Source organism: Heterodontus francisci, chromosome 18, assembly GCF_036365525.1.
Source record: "Heterodontus francisci isolate sHetFra1 chromosome 18, sHetFra1.hap1, whole genome shotgun sequence".
Taxonomy (NCBI): Eukaryota; Metazoa; Chordata; class Chondrichthyes; order Heterodontiformes; family Heterodontidae; genus Heterodontus; species Heterodontus francisci.
In genome coordinates this window covers 76,110,229-76,134,230 of record NC_090388.1, presented here as the reverse complement: position 1 = coordinate 76,134,230, position 24,002 = coordinate 76,110,229, and the positions used below count along the sequence as shown (strand labels likewise).

Genomic DNA, 24,002 nt, shown 5'->3' with positions numbered 1-24,002 from the left:
CTCCCCCAGAAAGCTGTTGAGACAGGGGGTCAATTAAGAATTCAAAAGTGAAATTGAGAGATTTGTGTTATGCAAGGGATTAAGGGTTACCGAACCAGGGTGGGGGATGGGTGGTAGCCATGATCTATCTGAATGATGGAAGAAACTAGAGGGGCTGAATGGCCTAATCCTATTCCTATGTTCGTATTTTCCTTGCACAAACAAAAGTAGTCTTGGTTCACACTGCCTGTGGAGTGTGATTTGTTCAGAGTTTTATTCTTTCAGGGTTAATCGTAAACCGTATTCTTGAAGAAATTCTGAGTCAAGTCACCTTCTAATGCAGATATTATGTATTATATAACCTATCATATTACTGAATTAATAAGTTAAACCCAAAGAAATTGCCTGCAGTTATATCCGTCATTTCATCAAAGCTACAGTTCAGAATTAAGGATGGCATTAACCCAGGATCAAATATATCAGAGGCTTGTGCTGAACTGCTTCATAAATCACATACTCGGCTGTGATTGTGTTTGTGAGGCCCATTTCATGAGTTGAATAGATTGCATATCTGCTTTGTGCTACAGTTGGGATTATTTGGAAAGACGGAGAGCGAGTTATATTTCCCGCTATCTGCTGCATCAAATAGTCAGCAACCTGAGTAAATAGCAAACTGCTCGAGCTTCAGAAGGCAAACTCCTGTGATTGGAGATCCTCAAGGTTTGGATATGTATGAAAGAGATGGCTTGATGGAAAGTACCCTCATTTAGTAGATCCATGCATAAGTCGCAGCCTTCCAGGTGCGTGTACAGGTGAATGGGTGTCATGTGTCAGGATTTAGTGACCATATTTCCACAGAAAGGACTTGGGTGGAACAAAGTTACTTTTAAATGTTGAGGGTTTAAAACAAAGTGTATTGACGCAAGTTCTTTTTAAAAAGGCACTGAGACAACGGCCGGAATTTTATGCCCCCCGCAGGAGCGGGCTAGAGGTGGGCGGTGTGGTAAAATTCTGTGGGAGGGGGTGCCGTTCCTGTTGCCTTCCTGCCCCCGCTTAGCAGCAGGAAAGGGGTCAGATGGTCCGTCCACCCCAGGCTAATTGAGACCCTTAAGTGCCCAATTATTTGCCGCTTAAAGGCCTTTTCCTGCCGCCACTAGACAGGCATCATGTCAGCTATGGAGGCTGTCCAGTAATATCAGGCAGCCCCTTGCAGGTCCAAAGGTGGGGGTGGGGGGGGGCCCTCCCAGCAGCTCCTGCCACACCCACCGCCCTCCTGATTGACCCCCACCCCCCTTGCCGGGGACCAGTCAATGGTCCCTGGCGAGGCCCAAATCCCCACATCATTTTTGGCGCCGGCGTCCATGATCCTCCTGAAGCTGGGTGTAGTCCCAGCAATGGCCACCACTTCCAGTGGCGCTGCTGGGACTGAGGAGCTGCTGGCCCCCTGATTGGCTGGCAGTCCCTGAAGGCAGGACTTCCTGTCTTAGAGGGGCAGAAGTCCCGCCGAGGCCAATTAAGGGCATGGACCACATAAAATCTCTGTGTGGCTCCCAGGTGCAGTGGAGGCGGGCTTGCCACTGACTTTTAAGCCGGTGGGTGGGACCTCTGCCCAGATGTAAAATTCCGGCCAATATGTGGTTAAAATGCTAATAAGCTTGATTAAATATTAATGAACGCTTCCTTGATATTGCTTCCCCAATGATTGCAAATGATAAGCAATTTGCTAGCCTGACTCAGTAATTGGTAAACATCTCACATCCATTGTGTTGGGAAGTCTCTGGTCCCTGGCACTCAGCAGGGATGGTCCAGCAGGCCACCTTCTTTTGGATGTGTATACACTTTGATAAAAACAGAAGCACAGGTGGTCTGTCAGTTCCACCAAAGGCTGCTAAGGCAAAATCTGTAAGGGCAAGCTTTAACCAGACTCAGGAGAATGCAAGAGAGTAGTTAGAAGTTATTATGCTTAAGTCAAGCAAGATAACCTACTGATGTAGGAAAGGGCAGCGTGTTCATTATTTTTTGTATTATTCCATCTTTGTAAAGACTGGCGAGGCTTGTGAGAGTACATGTTAAAGAAATGAATATTTAGTTCAGGTCACTGTTATATCCCTAGGTGACACTATAGTTTGATTAGATTTTGGGCCGTACAGATGCAACCCTAAGCATAAGATACTTCGACCACTTATGGCATTGACTCGTCCTGCTGTACTGAGGTAATTGTATATCATTTGGGTGTTTGTATTAGTTGGGGGCTCACCAGACTGGATTTAGCTGTGATGACTTACACCATTGATCAGCCTACTGTCTAGGATTATACATGAAGAATGAGCACTGGATAAAACATGGGAGAGCTTTGGATTTTGGGCCTTTTGGAACTTACAAGACTGAGATCAACAGATTTTTGTTGGGAAAGGTTATCAAGGAATATGGAATTAATGGAGATAAATGGAGTTAAGCTACAGAGCAGCCATGATCTAATTGAATGGGGGAACAGACGTGAGGGACTGAATGGCCCACTCCTGTTCATATATTCCTGGTAATGCCTTAGAACTGTACCTCAGTGTGGGTCAGGTCCTTGAGGAAAGAATTGGCAGAAAAGAGTAATGGAAGATAGACAGCAGGCAAAGTCAATTCTTTTTAATCCCCCCCACTGGGAGATGGAGTGTGTGCTTCACTCCTCTCCTAATTCCAATCCATTGCTTTGCTGGTCCTGAAAGCAATGCATTCGTTTGGTCTGAGGTTCTGTGAATGAACGGAGAGTGGCCCTGATAATTCAGCTTGCATGATCTCGCGGACAGCCAAGCATAACTGGCTCAAAGTTTGTATAAATTGCTTTTTACAAGTAAAGGATCCAGTGGAAGCGCCAGCTGACCTAGATTTTCTGATATGCGGCATTTTAGCATCAGCAGTAACCCAACATAGAAACCCACCATTAAAATAGTGCAAAACTATTTGTGTAAAACTTTGTGTATCGATGTTTCAAGCATGCCTTTATCTTTCATTCTGACCCAACGATCTGCAGAAGCAGTAAGCAATGCATGCAATGCAGAGCTGAAATCGTTTCCTCTGACAGCCTGTGGCAAAATTTTAATTCAAAAGAAGAGAAACTGATTAAGGGAGCCGCTCAGATTCCTCAGTGTGGATAAGTAATACCCACAACGATTGAGTGAGTCTTGGAGGCTCTTCATGGATCTTATATGAACTAAAATAGACATGAAAGTTCACTCACCTCATACTTGTTCAGGAAATAAGCGGGCCTCTCAGTGGCAGAGACCCGGATTGACTCTATATTAGGGCAGTTGTTATGCTGCTGTATTAGTATTCCAGAGAATGTGAGTTCAGGTTCCACCATGGCAGTTTGAGAATTTGAATTTAGTGTTAAAAATCTGGGATGAAAAGTTGTTGCTGCTGTTATAGTCATCTCTCCCATTTGGGAGAGACAGTTGGTGATATCTAGCTTGAGGGTCACCACTCCACAAGCATAGGGCAAGGCAAAGAGGTAGGCTTCCATGAACTACCACAGCCAGTACAGGAATTGAACCCGTGCTGCTGATGTCTTTTTGTCTCACGCACTATCTGTCTAACCAACTGAGCTAACCGACCCTCAGGAAAAAAAGTAAACTATCAGTAAAAGTGACCACGAAGCTGTTAGATTATCGTGAAAAACCCATTTGATTTACTAATGTCCTTTAGGGAAGGAAACCTGTCGTTCATGCATGACTGCACTCATATATCAACATGTTTGACATTTCCAGATTTTCTTCCCGAAAGGACATTAACATACCCAGTTGGAGTTACAATCCAACAGCTTCATGCCCACTTTTACTTGACCAGCTTTTAATTTCTAGATTTTTAAAACTGATTTCAGATTCTCAAATTGTCATGCTGGTATTTAAACTCACGTTATCTGAATTATTAGCTCAGCCCTCTGGATTACTAGTCCATTAACATAATCACTGTATTACAGTACCCAGAGGTGAGATGCTGTGGAAATTCTGCAGCCTTCAGATGTGACCTTACCAGCCTCAGTACGTATACTGCAGATTTAAAACGCAACTAATTTGACAATATTGCCATAAACTATCAGCTGTTGCTCATTGATAATGTTCTCGGCTCTTGAGTCAGAAGGTCATGGGTCAAGGACTCAATCCAGGGACTTGAACACAAAATTTTTGGTGACACAACAGTGCCACACTGTTGGAGGTGCTGCCTTTTGGATAAAATTTTAAGCCAAGGCCCTGTCTGTCTCCTCAGATGTATGTAAAAGATCCTACAGCATTATTTCAGAGTACAGAGAGATCTCCTGGTGTGCAGGCCTATATTTGTCCCTCAACCAACATCACTAAAAAAATTATCTAGTCAATGTCTCGCTGTTTGTGGGAGCTTGCTGTGCGCAAAAAGGCTGCCATATTTCCTACATTACAACAGCGACTGCACTTCAAAGGTATTTCATTGGCTGCAGAGCACTTTGGGATGTCCTAAGGTCATGAAAGATACTGTATAAATGAAACTCCTTTCTTTCCAGCATGAACTCAAAGGGCAGAATGGCCTCCTTTTGGGCCATAATGACAGTATGACTCTATGAAATGTTCCCATGTGACATTCTAGTCAAACAATGGCCAGCATTGTTGGAATTTGAATAACAATGGCAGGACTTTCTGGAAAGCAGTGCAGAGGAGCATCTGGGCTTGGAGTGAGGTTGCTGAGAGGTGTGATTATTTAAGAGGATGAAATTTGTATTTTTAAATTTAAATGTTACATTGGCATTGCTCAGTTGTCATGTGCCAGGGTTATTGCACGGATTCTCCCAGTATGATAGCAACACTGTGAAGTCTGTTTGTGGGTTGACATGGTTAAACCTGGAAAAGTCATGTACTTGCGATTGGAAACCTGTGACCAGTGGTGTACCTTAGGGATCGGTGCTGGGACCCTTGCTGTTTGTAGTGTACAGTAATGATTTAGACGTGAATATAGGAGGTATGATCAATAAGTTCGCAGATGACACGAAAATTGGTGGTGTCGTAAATAATGAGGAGGAAAGCCTTAGATCACAAGACGATATAGATGGGCTGGTAAGATAGGCAGAGCTGTGGCAAATGGAATTTAATCCTGAGAAGTATGAGGTGATGCATTTTGGGAGGACTACCAAAGCAAGGGAATATACAATGGATGGCAGGACCCTTGGAAGTACAGAGGGTCAGAGGGACCTTGGTGTACTTGTCCATAGATCACTGAAGGCAGCAGCACAGGTAGATGAAGTGATTAGGAAGGCATATGGGATACTTGCCTTTATTAGCTGAGACATAGAATATAAGAGCAAGGAGATAATGATGGAACTATGTAAAACGCTAGTTAGGTCACAGCTGGAGTACTGTGTACAGTTCTGGTCACCACGCTATAGGAAGGATGTGATTGCACTGGAGAGGGTGCAGAGGAGATTCACCAGGATGTTGCCTGGGCTGGAGCATTTCAGCTATGAAGAGAGACTGGATAGGCAAGGTTGTTTTCCTTAGAGCGGAGAAGGCTGAGGGGAAACCTGATGGAGGTATACAAAATTATTAGGGGCATAGATAGGTTAGATAGGAAGAAAATGTTTCCTTAGCGGAGGTCAATAATCGTGCAGCATAGATTTAAGGTAAGGGGCGGGAGGTTTAGAGAGGATTTGAGGAAAATTTGTTTCAGCTAGAGGGTGGTTGGAATCTGGAACACACTGCCTGAAGGGGTGGTAGAGGCAGGAACCCTCACAACATTTAAGAAGTATCTAGCTGAGCACTTGAAACACCACAGCATACAAGGCGACGGGCCAAGTGCTGGAAAATGGGATTAGAATAGATAGGTGGCCGGTACGGACACGATGGGCCGAAGGTTGGACCTCTGCGTCTCTGGCATTGCCAGGTAGTTGTCGCTTTCGGCCTACCTCACACCTCTCTGTAAATATCAATGGGTGATATAGTTCCAAGTCAGGATGATGTGTGGCTTGGAGGGAAACTTGCAGATGGTGGTGTTCCCATGCGCCTAGTGTCCTTATCATAGTCGAGGTTGTGGGTTTGGAAGGTGCTGTTTAAGGAGCCTTGGTGAGTTGCTGCAGTACATCTTGTAGATGGTACACACTGCTGCCACTGTGCGTCAGGAGTGAATATTGAAGGTGGTAGATGGAGTGCCAATCAAGCAGGCAAAGATGCTAATTTTTTTATGCAATATTTTTTCTTTGTGATAGTTGGTTTGGTCACACAATTCTTAATAAAGATAAGGGTTCTTAAAAAGCTAATAAATTAAGATTGGATGTTGCTTTCACAAAGATTATAAACGATGAGCAATTTTTGTTGGTCTCGCTCTGTAGTTGGTAAATACATCACAGCCACGGATTGTTTTGGGAATTCTCTAATCCAAAATGTGCACAGCATATACTAATTTGTGACGTATTTGTTTAAATCAAGTATTATGACCCAGTGATGTGGGGAAGCATAGCATGTCCATTATTTTGTATTTCTAAGCAAAGGCTAGCTGTACTAATTGAACTAAGTGAATCTGATCATAACTGTTGCTCTGTGTTGATAGGACCAGGTGTGAAAGGTGTCTAGGGGTCTGTTACTATCTTCACCTGGTCTTATTGTAACAGGGTTTAATTTTAAACACACTGTGTTTTGAGCTCCCCCTTTATGAATGCTTGTTCACAACTTTCCAATTATAAGGCAAAGAAATGAGCACAAACAAGCTTTCTGTGGTTTAAAGAAGAAAGTTGAAATTTATTAAACCTTAAACTTTAACTTTAATACGGTTAACGCCTAAGGATATACGACATGCCCACGCTAGCATACACACACGATACCCACATACAAATAGGTACAGAAAAGAGCAGAAGAAAAGATAAGTAGAACAGTTTGAGGCAATATCTTGTTATTGTTTCTCAAGCTCGCTGAAGTCTTTGATTGAAGATATGATCTTGTGTTTCGTTGGGGCCCAGTATTCTTCGTAAACCTTGTTCATGTCAGAGATTTTTCTCTCTCTGAGTTTACATGTCTTTACAATATTCAGTTCCGTGGGAAAGAGATGGAGGCAGGCAGAGAGGGTTCTGCTTCAGTTCCAGGAGCACAGCCTTCTGAGTTCAAATTCTGTTTTTCCAGTTTAAAACTCCCCTAGTTGGCCAGCAGGTAGTCACGTGAACAACCGATTTGACCAGGTCTCTTCTGTGTATTGAGGGGGACTGGTTCCCTTTATTTCCCCACTGTCTGGTACTATGCAAATGTCTTTCCAGTCAGGGGGCTTGCAATTTTTAAGTTTTAATGTTCATGTGGCAAAATAATGTGTGCCTCAGTCTTGGCAGGTTGGGGGGTTTGCCTGACAGTATGTTCTCTCACTCTCCATTTTTAACATTCTTTCATGGGATGTAGGTGTCGCTGGCAAGGCCAGCATTTGTTACCGATCCCTAATTGCCCTTGAACTGAATAGCTTCCTAGCCCATTTCAGAGGACAGTAAAATGTCAACCACATTGTTGTGGGTCTGAAGTCTGCGTAGGCCAGACCAAGTAAAGGCCTGCTCAGGTCGGGAAAAAGAACCCAAACGAACCCGAGCCTCTCCAATTTCGCACCGAGCACATCCCCGACTCAACCCGACCATCCCTTTACTTACCTTCCGACTGGGAAGCTCCAGGAAGTTGCAGTGCATGTGTGATGACATCATAGTGACGTCACTCACTCACTGCACAGATTCAGTTTTGTCCCAGACTCCCAGCTCAGGTAAGTTTTTTATTTTTAATACTTACCGTGTATGTCCAGCCCAACCCGAGCCCAGCCCGACCCAACCCGAGCCGGAAGAGGGGCCCGACCCGAACCTGACACATGTTGTCAGGTCCCGTCGGGTTCGGGTCAGGTAGCAGGCCTTTAAGGCCAAGTAACGATGGCAGGTTTCCTTCCCTAAAGAACATTTGTGAACCAGATGGGTTTTTATGACAATTGATGGTAGCTTCATGGCACCATTACTGAGACTTTCAATTCCAGATTTCCTTTAAGTAATTGAATTTTATTAATAATTGAATTTAAATTCCGCCAGCTGCCATAGTGGGATTTGAACCCCTGTCCCCATTGCATTAGCCTGGGCCTCTGGATTATTAGACCAGTGACATTGCCATTATGCCACCATCTCCCCTAAATACTGCTGTTAACAATTTGTACCCGGCCTTGTCTTTCCTGGCCTTGTCTTATCACGTGTTTGTTGTGTCCAACTTCAAAAAGATTGAAGAAGAACACATGTGAAAGACACAGGTATCCAAGTTCAGATCACATGGTGTTACACCTCAAAGTACGCTATACTTGGATATGGGGCAGTTATGGGCACCCCCCTAAATGTAGGACATTTAGACTGCTTAGGGGAGTGACCAGGTCGCTGTACCTGACAGAATATCTGAGGCATGATCCTGACATTGTAACAATGGTACTGGCCCACACCGGGGCTTATGGGTTCTCAGGTGCCAGCAGTCCTCCACCAAATAATACCACTCTTCCTGTATAAAGCTGAACCCTAGGGAATATTTACAGGCTATTCGACTGTGGAAAACATCACAGCTAAGCCCTCTCTCAATATCCTCCTTTTCAGCAGGAATAATGGGCTAGCAGTTGGGAGCAGGAACTCGAAATTATTTTTGCCTTCCTAGCCTAGCGTGTTGAAGCCACTGGAATTCCATCACTGATTAGGAGGTCAACCTTGGGACCACTGGTTTCGTGGTACTGAGTGGTACTTTTACTGATGAGGTGATTGGCGAGCCCTGTGTTGTTGCTGCTGGAAAGCCTGCAAGGGTTCACCTTGCTTCCTTCAGCTGCATGTATTTAAATGTCTGGATGTTCTGTTTCTCTCCTGGACCAATTTCGATTGCTTCAGGGGATATCAAGGAGAAATTGTCCAGATTTCTTTCCCCAAGTTTTTATTTGGGTTTTTAACCAGACTTTTCACCTCTCCCAAGAGATCACATGAATCTGTGTGGAGTGTATGCATTGTGATGCACAAGACATCACAACTGTGTGGGATAGGCTGGATGGATCAGTTGGTCTTTTGCTGTACATCAGGTTTTGTTTGAGTCTGTGCTTTCCAGGATATTCTGTGCATTTTCTTGGCTTTAATCACTGTTCTATTTCATTCCTCTCCTCTGCCAGGTGTTCGAAGCTAAGTTGCTGGTATTCAAGGTACAATGAGAGGTTTTAAATTTGTCAGAAACGGTTGGTTGGTAACGCAACAAATGCATATCTTACTGGCTCTTGGGGACTTTAAAACTGTAGAGTTGTCGAGTATTTAATTTAATTCCATAATGGAGATCAGATGTTTAAAGCTGCCTCTTATGCTGTGTTGCAGCTGTTTGTGAAAGGCTAATGCATTTCAGGGAACGTGCTTCTTCGTGCCCCAGGGCCGCTCTGAGCAACTCGTGCTTGTCAAGGGAATTCATTGTGAATCGAGTTATAGCTCTTCAGCTCCCTGTGTGAGTGACTCATACAAAGATCAGTGTCTGTGCTCCATGCGACATTGGAATTTTTAACCCTCTGGGCTCAACATTCTGATCCAGGCCAGACTGGTTTGATGAAAGTCTCTCTTTTCTCTGCTGGTCTAAGGAGTCAATGTGAAGTGTGTTTTGGCAGTTCCCACTCAATTCCAAGTAGTCTAAAACTCTTAACTGCAATCTCAGTCAAAAGGAATAGTAGCGGTGATCTGCCCAAGGGCAGGTCCTCTGCTCATTTCCCCACGCCTCACACGCTTTCCTCTTTGTTGCTCGTAACAGCCTCCCATTTTCTAACTTCCATGAGAAATGAGCAATACCACTAGGGAAAAAGTACATGAGGTGGTTTCCCATTGCTTTCCCCATATGTGCTTTAAAGGAAACACGAGTCCTGTTCCTGAAGCGTCCTCCATCTGAAGCAGTTGTTGTCCCTCAAGGTTCTCGTTCTTCGGGCACCATCACCAAAAATTCGCTGGTGCTGCAGTTGGCCATGGCTTGTAACCCTGAGCATGGAGCGCTTACCTAGGCCTGGAGGAATAAGGTGGGAAATGAAGACTGGTGTAGAAAAGGTTAATCCTCTGGGATTAGAATCGCAGGAACTTCTTGAGACTTTACCTGACCCTGAAAGTGATTAATGCTGATTGGGTGACAAGATTGGAAATATGTATTCAACTCCCCAACACTGACATCTTTGAACATGAAATTTGTGTCCCTCTTCCCAAATTGACGCTGTCAAGATTTTTTAGATTCCAAACCAAGTCAGTGAATCTCATTGGTGGTGTAATGCAAGCTAACAGTAGGCTTTAACAGAAGTAACAGCAAATAGCCCTTATCAAAGAGCTTCAAATCTAATAACTTACCCTCACTGTTGTGTTGCACCTAAACACATGCCAGCTAATCTGCTCACAGCAAAGTTCCACAAACAACAAGTAAGGTTAAAACCTACCTCTTTAATTAAGCTTTTAGTTGCCTGTCCTAATGTCTCCTTCCTTGGCTCTGTGTCAGTTTTGTCTGATTACACTACTGTGTAGCACAGTGAGACATTTTATTATGTTAAAGACACTATATAAATGCAAATTGTTGTGACTAACCAGTTAATCTGTTTTTGGTAGTATTGGTTGAGAGAAAAATGTTGGCCAAAACACAGGGAAAACTTCCTGTGCGTTATTTTAAATAATACCTTGGGATCTTTACTATTTGTCTGAACCACTGCATCAGGCAGATGAGGCTTAATTCAATATCTCCCCTAAAAGACAGTACCTCCAACAATGCAGCAGTCCCTCAATTGGCTGGATTGTCAGCCTGGAATATGGGCTCTAATCTCTGATAAGAGTTTAAACTGAAATCCTTCAGACTCAAAGTACTACCAGCACTGTAGCAGCTTTTTCAGTTCAATTTCTTACATGCATAAGAATGCATGTTTGACTGTCAGCTGTGACAAAGTGGGTAGCACCCTTGCCTCTTAGGCAGAGGTCTATTGGTACAATTCCCACTTCAGAGTCATGAGGACAAAACCCAGGCTGACACTCCAGTGCACTACCGTTGGAGGCACTGGCTTTCAAATAAGACAGTAAACCAAGGCCTCCTCAGTCCTATCCAACGGTTGTAAAAGATCCTATGGCACTATTTTGAAGAAGAGCACAGGATCTCTTCTGGTGCCCAGCTCAACATATATCTCTCAAGCAACATTACTAATAAAACAGATTATCTGGTCACTGACATAATGCTGTTTGTGGGATCTTACGGTGTGTAAATTGGCAGTGATGTTTTCTTCATTAAAACAGCGACTACAAAAGTACCTCATTGGCTGTAAAATGCTTTGGGTTGTGGAAGGCACTGTTTAAATGTGAGTTATTTCTTTATCATAGAATTATACAGCACAGAAGGAGGCCATTCAGCCTGTCGTGCCTGTGTAGGTCCTTTGAAAGAGCTGTCACATTAGTCCCAATCCCCTACTCTTTCCCCATAGCTCTGCAATTTCTTCCTTTTTAATATATATCCAGTGACCTTTTGAAAGTTCATGTATCTATTTTATTCAGAAAACAGGTTTAGGCCTTTGTGGGTGGGTTATTTAACGATACATAACATAATGAGGAGGGGTGGAGCTGCAACAACCTAACCTTTAGGCCTCTCTATTGAGGCTCACCAGTTGGCAGCACTTAGCTAACCTAACCTGTTGAAATGATGCAGGAAAGGATTTACACTTGGAGTCTTGACTAACTGTTTGAATGCAATTCTCGAGGTGATATTACTACTTGGGCTTCCAGTGACGAGGAGCTCTGTGAATGTCATCCAGGAGTAGTCAGTGGTTACACTGGTTGAGTGGGCAAAGGAAATCAGTGAGCATTCTGATTTAGTCAACTAAGAGGCGCCAACTGGTGGGTGACAGGGAGAATAGCTGAAGTTTGGATTGCCGTGCCCTGTGCAGTCAGATCGGTTGTCAACACAGATCATCAAAGTCTACACACACAATAATAACTCCTCACCCAAATTTTCTGAATAAAAAAATACCTATTATACATCTAAAAAAATGCATTTTTTCATTCAGAAATCGAGCTGAAGGACCAATTGTTTGTGTGTGGACCTTGAGGGTATATATTGGCAAACTATTCCTCAGTGAAGATTATGCCCCTCGTCACTGACCTGTCTAAGGTGAATAGACGCTTCACCTCCACTCTATCCAGGCCCCTCAAAATTTTGTACATTTCAATCAGATTTCTCTGTTCCAAGGAGAACAACCCCAGCCTTTCCAATCTTTCCTCATAGCTGCATTTTTCCAGTCCTGGCAACATCCTGGTAAATCTCTGTACCCTCTCTAGTGCAATTACATCCTTGCCAAGGGATACAGAGGATTGGATAAGGGAAAAAAAAGGAGGCTTATGACAGATTCATAGCGCTGAAAACAGCGGAGGCCCTAGAGAAGTATTGAAAGTGTAGGGGGGTACTTAAAAAAGTAATTAGGAGAGTGAAGAGGGGGCATGAAAAAACACTGGCAAACAAGATAAAGGAAAATTCCAAGGCGTTTTATAAGTATATTAAGATGCAAGAGGATGACCAGGGAAAGAGTAGGGCCCATTAAGGACCAAAGTGGCAATCTGTGTGTGGAGCCGGATGACATAGGTGAGGTTTTAAATGATTACTTTTCATCTGTGTTCACTTTGATGAAGTACGATGTAGGCGTAGAGATTAGGGAGGGGTTTGTGATATACTTGAACAAATTAGCATTGAAAGGAAGTATTAGCTATTTTAGTGGGCTTAAAGGTGGATAAATCCCCAGGCCCAGATGAAATGTATCCCAGGCTGCTATGTGAGGCAAGGGAGGAGATAGCAGGGGTTCTGACACAAATTTTCAAATCCTGTCTGGCTACAGGAGAGGTACCAGAGGACTGGAGGACAGCGAATGTGGTACCATTATTCAAGAAGGGTAGCCGGGACAAACCAGGTAATTACAGGTCAGTGACTAACATCAGTGGTAGGGAAACTATTGGAAAACATTCTGAGAGACAGGATTAATCTCCACTTGGAAAGGCAGGGATTAATCAAGGATAGTCAGCATGGTTTTGTCAGAAAGAGATCATGTCTAATAACTTTGATTGAAATTTTCGAGGAGGTGACTAGATGTGTAGATGAGGGTAAAGCAGTTGATGTTCAGTAAGGCTTTTGAAAGTGTCCCGCATGGGAGATTGGTCAAGCAGATAAGAGCCCATGGGATCCAGGGCAGTTTGGCAAATTGGACCCAAAATTGGTTTAGTGGCAGGAGGCAGAGAGTTATGGTCGAGGTAAAAACAAGAAATGCTGGAACCACTCAGCAGGTCTGGCAGCATCTGTGGAAAGAGAAGCAGAGTTAACGTTTCGGAACTGGAACCCTTCCGAAGAAGGGTCACTGACCCAAAACGTTAACTCTGCTTCTCTTTCCACAGATGCTGCCAGACCTGCTGAGTGGTTTCAGCATTTCTTGTTTTTATTTCAGATTTCCAGCATCCTCAGTATTTTGCTTTTATTATAGTTATGGTCGAGGGTTGTTTTTGTGAATGGAGGCCTGTGACCAGTGGTGTACCGCAGGGATCAGTGCTGAGACCCTTACTGTTTGTAGTGTACATTAATAATTTAGGCGTGAATATAGGAGATATGATCAGTAAGTTTGCAGATGACACGAACATTGGTGGTATCGTAAATAGTGAAGAGGAAAGCCTTAGATTACAGGGCGATATAGTTGGGCTGTTAAGATGGGCGGAGCAGTGGCAAATGGAATTTAATCCTGAGAAGTGTGAGGTTATGCACTTTGGGAGGACTAACAAGGCAAGGGGATATACAAAGGATGGTAGGACCCTGGGAAGTACAGAGGGTCAGAGAGACCTTGGCGTACTTGTTCATAGATCACTGAAGGCAGCAGCACAGGTAGTTAAGGTGGTTAGGAAGGCAGATAGGATACTTGCCTTTATTAGCTGAGGCATAGAATATAAGAGCAGGGAGGTTATGATGGAGCTGTATAAAATGCTGGTTAGGCCACAGCTGGAGTACTGTGTACAGTTCTGGGCACCAGATAATAGGAAGGATGTGATTGCTCTGGAGACGATGCAGAGGAGATTCACCAGGATGTTGTCTGGGCTGGAGCATTTCAGCTATGAAGAGAGACTGGATAGGTTGGGGTTGTTTCCCTTGGAGCAGAGAAGGCTGAGGGGGGACCTGATTGAGGTATACAAGATTATGAGGGGCATTGATAGGATAGATAGGAAGAAACTTTTTCCCTAGCAGACAGGTCAATAACCATGGGGCATAGATTTAAGGTTAGGAGCAGGAGTTTTAGAGGGGAGTTGAGGAATAAATTTTTCACCCAGAGGGTGGTTGGAATCTGGAACACATTGCCTGAAGGGGTAGCAGAGGCAGGAACAATCACAACATTTAAGAAGTATTTAGATGAGCACTTGAAACGCCATAGCATACAAGGCTATGGGCCAAGTGCAGGAAAATGGGATTAGACTGGATGGGTGCTTGATGGTTGGCGCAGATGTGTTGGGCTGAAGGGCCTGTTTCTGTGCTGTATAACTCTATGACTCTACGACTTTATGACAACCGACCAAGTCCTGTCTTTGAGCCGGATGTGCTGGACAGTGATCAATAGGTGCAGAGATGCGTGACAGGACAAGTGTAATGATGGAAGTTAGTACAGTATGTGCTCGCCGATCTGCTCATCAGTCATTTGTGTATAAGTGGAAATCAAACTCAGCTGCTAAACTACAGTGTTATCCAAGGATATTTGATCTTTAAACTGATGTATACAATCCCCACATTGTTTGCAAGAAGTGATAGTGTCTTTCTATTGACAGCCATCTGTTGTGATTCCATTAATGCTGACTTAGCTGTACAGATATCCTCAGATAACATTATGTTTCAATGACCAGATATTTGGTATTATGGAGAAGCAGGTCACACATTGACCATCGCTAAAACATTCTCTGGTATCCTGACCAAAATTGCCTTCTAAGTCAGCATTCATGGAATCACAACAGATGGCTGTCAATAGAAAGACACTATCACTCCTTGCAAACACTCCTTGCCATCTCAACTAACATTCACCAGAAACAAATGAACTGGTCAACCATCTCATTGGTGTTTGTGAGGCTTTGCAGTGAGCAAAATGACTGCCATGTTTACCCACAGAACAGTCGTAACTCTGCTATGTTATTTAATCTGCCTTGAAGCATTTGGACATTTCTGAGCGATGTAATAAAGCACTACGTGCATGCATGTGACATCGATGTGGTCATTACCCACTTCAGGAGAAGGTGACCTGTGTTTCAGTTGATTACTTTCAGCCAAGGTAACAACTGGATTGTGACAATTGTCCTCAGCACTTGTGATAGCGAGAGATAAATCAGCGGGGGTGTCGCGATTGAACGTTATCAAGTTATTACAGCATATGTATGGTCATTGAGCGATGAAAAGATTGGGATGTGTTGTGCTGTCTTCCACAATTGACAATATCTCCTATCCAAGCTAAGATGTGAATAATTATAAGGCAGGCAAAACTCGGTGTATTTGTATATATGAAAACACATTCCAGTGAGACACTGCAGGAGAGGATGGATTTTGGAAGGGGAGGTAAAAAGAGGATTTCACAGGAAGTACTGTGAGTGTTGTCATCTCTATTTTACATTTATATTGAAAACAATTTGAATATTTAATGAACCATTTAAAATAAGGAGAAATCTAATCCTTGGAAGCACTAGCAGTTGTTGAAAGTGGCACACGATTGATTTGTAATATTAAAAGGTATGTCGCAAAGCGACCTGCTGATTTGATCACCGTGGCAACAGGGAGTCCAGAGTCTGCTTTGGCATTCTCCTTAGCAACCAAGCATGCTTCCATGAGATGAACATACGTGCAGCTTGCAGTGATTGTTGTATCCAATCTCTAAGTGGCATAGCAGGGATTATGAAATAATTCATGAGGCTTTACCCTGTGACGATCAGATGACGTTCATGCACTTGAACAAAACAATAACCCACTTAAATAATTAATAACTATTGGAATTGAAATAGAGTTGGTCTGAGTGGGACTGCTGAATGTCCTCTTGTTTTGAGTAGTGCTGAAGCCTGATTTTATTGCCTTTTCTCTCTGTGTTCCTTCTTGATGATGGGTCAACATCACTGGCAAGTTGTTCTGCTGGTCATTTAAACTGGATTGAAATACAGATGTGAGATCATTTTAAATAAAACTTTTCTAGGATGTGTATAAGATAATTGGAAAACTAAATGTTAGACATGGCACTGTCACTGGGGGTGGTGCAAGCAACTTGGGGGGGGTGAATTAAAAATATCACCCAGGCTGTGTTACAAATTTCGGGGCTGATATTCATTCAAGTTCAGGGGCTCTGTTCACTCCCAGTTCAGTGGCACTGATCAATCCTATAAGTGGTCCTGCACATCCTGTGTTCAGGAGTGCGTCCAAACTGCCTAATCGCTAATCAAATTCTAGGGATACTAGGGGTGACGGGGGGAGTGGGGGTGGGGGGTGGCGTATAAGAAAAATCCCTGGTGATCTGACCTGGATATTGTGTTTTTTTACATATGGCCTTAAAATAAGCTTCTCCAATTCGTTCAGTTTTTGCACAGATGAAACTAGTGAGGCAAAGCCATGTACGAAGCATCAATCTGTTCTATTTTACAGACAACAAATGAATTTACAGAATGATGGTTATAATCAAAATTCACTTACTTCACTTAACTTTAAACCCCTGTTTTGTGAATACGAGAAAATAATAACTTGTGCAGCCATATGAACATACATACGAACATATGAATTAGGAGCAGATGTAGTCCATTTGGCCCCTCCAGCTTGTTCTGCCATTCAATAAGATCTTGGCTGATCTGTTTGTGCCTCGAATTCCACACTCCCATCTAGCCCTGATAACCTTTGATTCCTTTGCCTAACAAGAATCTATCTACCTCTGCCTTAAAAATGTTCAATGCTTCTACCACCTTCTGAGGCAACTACCTTCCAAAGTTGCACAACCCTCTGAGAGAAAAACATTTCTCCTCATCTCTGTCCTAAAAGGGTGACCCCTAATTTTAAAACAGTGCCCCCTAGTTCTGGACTCACCCACAAGAGGAAACATCCTTTCCACATTCACCTTGTCAAGACGGTTCAGGATCCTATATACTTCAAATAAGGAGACCAAAACTGCACACAGTATTCAAGATGTGCTCTCACCCTGTATAACTGAAGCATAACATCCTTACTTTTATTTTCAATTCCTCTCATAATAAAGGATAGCATTTAATTAGCCTACTTTATTACTTGCTGTACCTGCATACTAACGTTTGTGACTCATGCACTAGAACACCTAGATCCTTCTGCATCTCGGGATTCTGCAGTCATTCTCCATTTAAGTGATACTCTTTTTTTTATTCTTCCTGCCAAAGTGAACAACTTCACATTTTTTCTACATTATACTCCATTTGCCAAATTTCTGCCCACCCAGTCAACCTATCTATATCTGTCTGCAACCTCCTTAGGTCCTCTTCACAATATACTTTCCTACCTATATTTATGTCATCTGCAAATTTAGCTACCATGTCATCGCTCCCTTCATCTAAGTCATTGATATAAATTGTATAAAGTTGAGGCCCCAGCACAGACCCCTGTGGGCTCCACTCGTCACATCCTGCCAATCAGAAAAGCATCCTCGCTGTTTTCTGCCAGCCAGCTAATCTTCTATCCATGCTAATATGTTACCCCCTACACTGTGAGCTCCTACTTATTATTAACTACCCATTCTCACTTTTATGTGGCACCTTGTCAAATGCCTTCTGGAAATCCAAGTACAGTACGTCAACAGGCTTTACTTTATCCACAGCGCGTATTACTCCTTCAAAGAACTCCAATAAATTGGCTAAACATGATTTCCCTTTCACAAAACCATGCTGACTATTTCCGATTACCTTGAGTTTTTCTAAACACCCAGCTATAGCCTCCTTAATGATCGATTCTAACAACTTCCCCACGACAGATGTCAAGTTAAATGGCCTGTAGTTACCTGTTTTCTGCCTCCCCACACTCTGATGGAACCTTTCCAGAATCAAGCAAAATTTGAAAAATTAACACCAACGCATCTACTACCTCATTAGCCACCTCTTTTAAGACCCTAGGATGAAGTCCATCAGGACCCGGGGACTTGTCAGCCCACAGCTCCATCAGTTTGCGGAGTACTGCTTTGGTTGTAATTCACCGAGTTCCTCTCTTCCTTCCACCTCTTGATTTGCAGCTATTACTGGAATGTTTTTTTGTATCCTCTATAGTGAAGACAGAAGCAAAATATTTGTTCATTTCCTCCGCCATGTCCTTATTATCTACTATTAACTAACCATTCTCACTCTCTAGAGGACCAAAACTCACATTTCCTTTTTAAATACCTGTAGAAACTGTTGCTATTTGTTTTTACATTTCTAGCTAGCTTCCTCTCATACTTCAATTTCTTTCTCCTGATTAACTTTTGAGTCATTCTCTGCTATTCTTTTATATTCTGACCAATCATCTGACCTGCCACTCATCTTTGCGCAATTATATGCTTTTTCCTTAAGTTTGATGCTTTCCTTAACTTCTTTAGTTAACCACAGTTGGTGGTTTCTTTATAGTGGGAATGTACTTATTATGAGTATTCTGAAATATCCCCTTAACTGTCTGCCACTGCTTCACTATTGATTTCTTTCCAAGCCTGGTAACCCAGTTCACTTCAGCTAGCTCAGCTTTCATGCCCACATGGCTGCACTTATTTAAGTTTAAAATACTAGGCCTAGACCCACTCTTCTCTCTTTCAAACTGGATATAAAATGCAATTATATTGTGGTTGCTGCTACCTAGAGGTGTCTTTATTTTGAGGTCATTAATTAATCCTGTCACATTACACAGTATCAAGTCTAATATAACCTGCTTTCTGGTTGGTTCCAGAACATGCTGCTCCAAGAAACTATCTCGAAAGCATTCTATGAACTATGTCCTGGTTAGTGGGCCAAATTCATTTATTTCAGTCTGTGGCCTCATGCATGCCCCTATCTCTTCATCCCAGCATTTCCTCACTAAACACTTCCATCTCCCTTTGCTATTTTAAGGCCTTATTTGTCAGCCGTGACTCAGTAATAACGCTTTCATCTTTGAATCAGGAGATTGTGGGTTTAAATCCCACTCCAGGGACTTGACCCCTTTACATGTGAGTGCAGCAGTGAGAAGAAGATCCCAAACAGTGTAGGTGCGAGAACACAGCCTCATCAGACCCCTTTCCTATCCTGAGTGGCGTGAAACAGGGCTGTGTTCTCACACCTACACTGTTTGGGACTGCTCGCACATGCGTTCAAGTCTTCAGAAGAAGGAATTTTCCTCCACACAAGATCAGATGGCAGGTTCAACCTGGCCCATCTTAGAGCAAAGACCAAAGTATGGAAGGTCCTCATCAGGGAACTCCTCTTTGCTGATGATGCTGCATTAACATCCCAGACAGAAGAGTGTCTGCAGAGACTCATCAACAGGATAGCGGCTGCCTGCAACGAATTTGGCCTAACCACCAGCCTCAAGAAAACGAACATCATTGGACAGGACGTCAGAAATGCTCCATCCATCAATATCGGCGGCCACGCTCTGTAAGTGGTTCAAGAGTTCACCTACCTAGGCTCAACTATCACCAGTAACCTGTCTCTCGATGCAGAAATCAACAAGCACATGGGAAAGGCGTCCACTGCTATGTCCAGACTGGCCAAGAGGGTGTGGGAAAATGGCGAACTGACACGGAACACAAAAGTCCGAGTGTTTCAGGCCTGTGTCCTCAGTACCTTGCTCTACGGCAGCGAGGCCTGGACAACGTATGTCAGCCAAGAGCGACGTCTCAACTCATTCCATCTTCGCTGCCTCCGGAGAATCCTTGGTATCAGGTGGCAGGACCATATCTCCAACGCAGAAGGTCTCGAGGTGGCCAACATCCCCAGCATATACACCCTACTGAGCCAGCGGCGCTTGAGATGGCTTGACTATGTGAGCCGCATGGAAGATGGCAGGATCCTCAAGGACACATTGTACAGCGAGCTTGTCACTGGTATCAGACCCACCGGCCATCCATGTCTCCACTTTAAAGACGTCTGCAAACGCGACATGAAGTCCTGTGACATTGACCACAAGTCGTGGGAGTCAGTTGCCAGTGATTGCCAGAGCTGGTGGACAGCCATAAAGGCGGGGCTAAAGAGTGGCGAGTCGAAGAGACTTAGCAGTTGGCAGGAAAAAAGACAGAAGCGCAAGGAGAGAGCCAACTGTGTAACAGCCCCAACAACCAATTTTATCTGCAGCACCTGTGGAAGAGTCTGTCACTCTAGTATTGGTCTTTATAGCCACTCCAGGCGCTGCTCCACAAACCACTGACCACCTCTAGGCACTTACCCATTATCTCTCAAGACAAGGAGGCTAAAGAGAGAGAGGGACTTGAGCTAGATTGAAACTCTAGTTCAGTACTGAGGGAGTGCTGCACTGTTGGAGGTGTGGTCTTTCAGATGTGACATTAAACCAAGGCCCTCTCGGGTAGATGTAAAAATCCCTTGTGGCATTGTTTTAAGAAAGAGCAGAGAAGTTCTCCTGGTGCTCTGGCCAATATTTATACCTCAATTAATTAATATCACTGAAACAGATTGTCTATTCATTTATCATAGGACATAGAAACAGGTCATTCGGCTTCACTGGTCTGTCCCAATGTTTATGCTTCACACAGGCCCTCCCACTCATTAACATAATTTACTGTTCCTTTCTCCCTCATGTGATTATCTAGCTTCCCCTTAAATGGATCAATGCAATTCATCTCAACCACTCCTTGTGGTAGTGAATTCCCCATTCTAAGACTCTCCTGAATTCCCTACTGGATTTATTAGTGACCATCTTATATTTATGACCTCTAGTTCTGGCCTCACCCACAAGTGGAAATTGTTTCTTTACATCAACCTGTTGAACCCGAGCATTAACCCTCAATTCTATCCTTCTCGCCATTAGACATTACCTAACAAACATCTTCCTCCAAATTCCGAAATGCAACACTCACCGTGACTGAACATGCCAGGAAGCCAATCCAGAACAGCCAAAGCTTGGGGAAGTGTGAAACCCACATAGATTTCCCCCCAGTAGGTTGATGGGTGGGAGGGGAATGAAAAGGGTTGGGCCGGGGGGGAAAGACGTGCTTTGAAAAGTATTCCCCTATAATTCCCATTTAATAAGTCAAAACAAACCATCAGTGCACGGAACAACTGATGACAATGGGGAGGGATGGGTGGTTGTGTAAACTAGAAGTGGAATGCTAGCAACAGCATTCCATAAACTGGTCCATTTATCTTCAGGGCACACAACTCACCTCCCCATCAATCCTCTGGCTGCTTTCATAGTTTTATGCCTTTGTTACCACTAATCTCAGCCATTCCAATGCTCTCCTGGTTAGCCTCCCACCTTACACCCTCCATAAACTTGAGCTCATCCAAAACTCTGCAACATCAAGCACCAAATCCCGTTCAGCCATTATCAACTGATCTACAATGACTCCTGGTCTGGCAGTGCCTCAATTTTAAAATGCCCATCCTTGTTTTCATACCACCCCATGACATCCCTGCAAAAACCTCGTCCTTCCCTAGCTCTGTAACCTTCTCCAGGCCTACAACCCTCAGAGATCTCTTTTGTAATGATTCCTTGACAGCTGAAGTTAACGTAATTGTAATATTTTAATATCAATCAAAGCAAGAACTTTACTGTAGAAAAAGATGTGACCCAATGTTTTGCATGATATTATTGCTGGTGCTATATGGTACCAATGTGTTAAATACAGCTGATAACACTACTAACTGTGAAATATTTTGCAAGACAGGCAAACTACTTTCATTGTAACTGTGAATCTGATCTATTCTTATCCCCTGACAAATGTAATAACCTATAATCAGAGGCACTGAGCAAAGTCAAATGCTATATTTTTTAGACGGGATTCTGGGGTTTTTAACTGGTGCTTTGGGAACTGCAGATCACAATTCCATCTATGAAACAGAAATCTAGTGACCTTGCCTATTGTGGCTGCCTATCAGTTCCCTTATTACATTGGCAAAACATCTCAAAAGAATTTAATTACTTTATGGTGTACAATGTTGTTATTGTTCTCTGAAGTGGGTCCATATAGATACTGATGTGCTGACACAGGCTCTTGAAAAGTGAAACTAAATGTTTGGCGGGAATTGTTTTACGTGGACTAGTTTGAAGCCTTCATCTCCTGTGCTTTGCACCAAAGAATAAACACAAGTAACTGTCTGCTTTCAGATTACCAGCGGCTAATGACAGTGGCTGAAGGAATCACGACCCTCCTGTTCCCCTTCCAGTGGCAGCATGTCTACGTTCCCATTCTCCCAGCCTCCCTGCTGCACTTTCTCGACGCTCCAGTTCCATACCTGATGGGTTTGCAATCCAAAGAGCCCAATGACCGGTCCAAGTTGGAGCTGCCGCAAGAGGTAAGAACAAAAGCCTCTTTAAGACAGTGGTTTGACTCCATTACCAGATAAGTACGTCAAGTATTGGGACATGCGCTCCCAAAGTAACGTTGCAAGGAGGGGGCATAACTGTTAGTCGGGAAGGGTGCATGAAACCAGGACTCTGAACTCAATGGGAAAAGAGCTGTAATGAAAAGCTGGCAGAGTTAATATTCCGGAAGGCCAAGCGCCCTCTTGATCTGAATTTAAATTAACCGGATGCTATCTGCTCCAGTCTGTTTACTGCTTGGCATTAGTGAGCTCTGCACTTCTAAGCTGATCATCAGTCATTCTCCAGCACATCTGCCTCACAAGAATATAAGAAATAGCAGCAGGAGTAGGCAAGTCGACCCCTCGAACCTGCTCCACCATTCAATAAGAGCATGGCTGATCTTTCATCTCAGCTACATCTTCCCACACTATCCCCATATCCCTTAATTCTAGTAAAAATCTATCAACCTCTGACTTGAACATACTCAACAACTGAACATCCACAACTCGCTGCAGCAGAGAATTCCAAAGGTTCACAATCCTTTGACTGAAGAAATCTCTCCTCATCTCAGTCCTAAATGGCCCATCCCTTATTCTGAGATTGTGACCTCAAGCTCTAGACTCCCCAGCTAGGGGAAACATCCTCCCAGCATCTGCACTCACCCTGTAAGCTGTGGCTCAGTTGGTAGTAGACTCGCCTCTGAGTCAGAAACATGTGTGTTTAAGTTCCACTCTAGGACTTGAGCATAAAAATCAATGCTGATACTCCAGTGCAGTTCTGAGGGAGTGCTGTACTGTTGGAGGTGCCATTTTTCGGATGAGACGTTAAATAGAAGAAGAATAAGGGAGTTATGCCGGGTGTCCTGGCCAATATTTATCCTTCAATCAACATCACAAATTCAGGTTATCTGATCATTATCACATTGCTGTTTGTGGGAGCTTGCTGTGCACAAATTGGCTGCTGTGTTTCCTACACTACAATAGTGACTACACTTAAAAATACTTCATTGGCATTCAAGTGCTTTTGGGTATCCTGTGGTCGTGAAAGGTGCTATAAAGGGCTTGTTTTCACTGGAGTTTAGAAGAGTGAGGGGAGACTTGATTGAAGTATATAAGATCTTGAATGGTCTTGACAAGGTGGATGTGGAAAGGATGTTTCCTCTTGTGGGGGAGTCCAGAACTAGGGGGCACTGTTTTAAAATTAGAGGTCATCCTTTTAGGACAGAGATAAGGAGAATTTTTTTCTCTCAGAGGGTCGTGCGACTTTGGAACTCTCTGCCTCAGAAGGTGGTAGAGGCTGGGTCATTGGAATATTTTTAAGGCAGAGGTAAATAGATTCTTGTTAGGCAAAGGAATCAAAGGTTATCGGGGATAGATGGGAGTGTGGAATTCGAGACACAAACAGATCAGCCATGATCTTAATGAATGGTGGAGCAGGCTCGAGGGGCTGAATGGCCTACTTCTGCTGCCAAGTCATTGGTTCGTATGTTCGTATAAAATGCAAGTTTTTTTTTGCCCTGTC

The 24,002-nt window shown here is 43.5% G+C and overlaps 1 protein-coding gene across 3 annotated transcripts in view; it reads left to right on the top strand.

Moving 5' to 3' along the window:
- The window catches only part of LOC137379731 (DENN domain-containing protein 5B-like), a 299,114-nt gene that overhangs the window by 172,601 nt on the left and 102,511 nt on the right, over window positions 1-24,002 (top strand). For all 3 annotated transcript variants that reach the window (XM_068051032.1, XM_068051033.1, XM_068051031.1), the window contains one exon: window positions 22,284-22,471. In XM_068051032.1, the coding sequence (XP_067907133.1) occupies window positions 22,284-22,471 (188 nt within the window). The remainder of the gene's footprint in view (window positions 1-22,283; window positions 22,472-24,002) is intronic.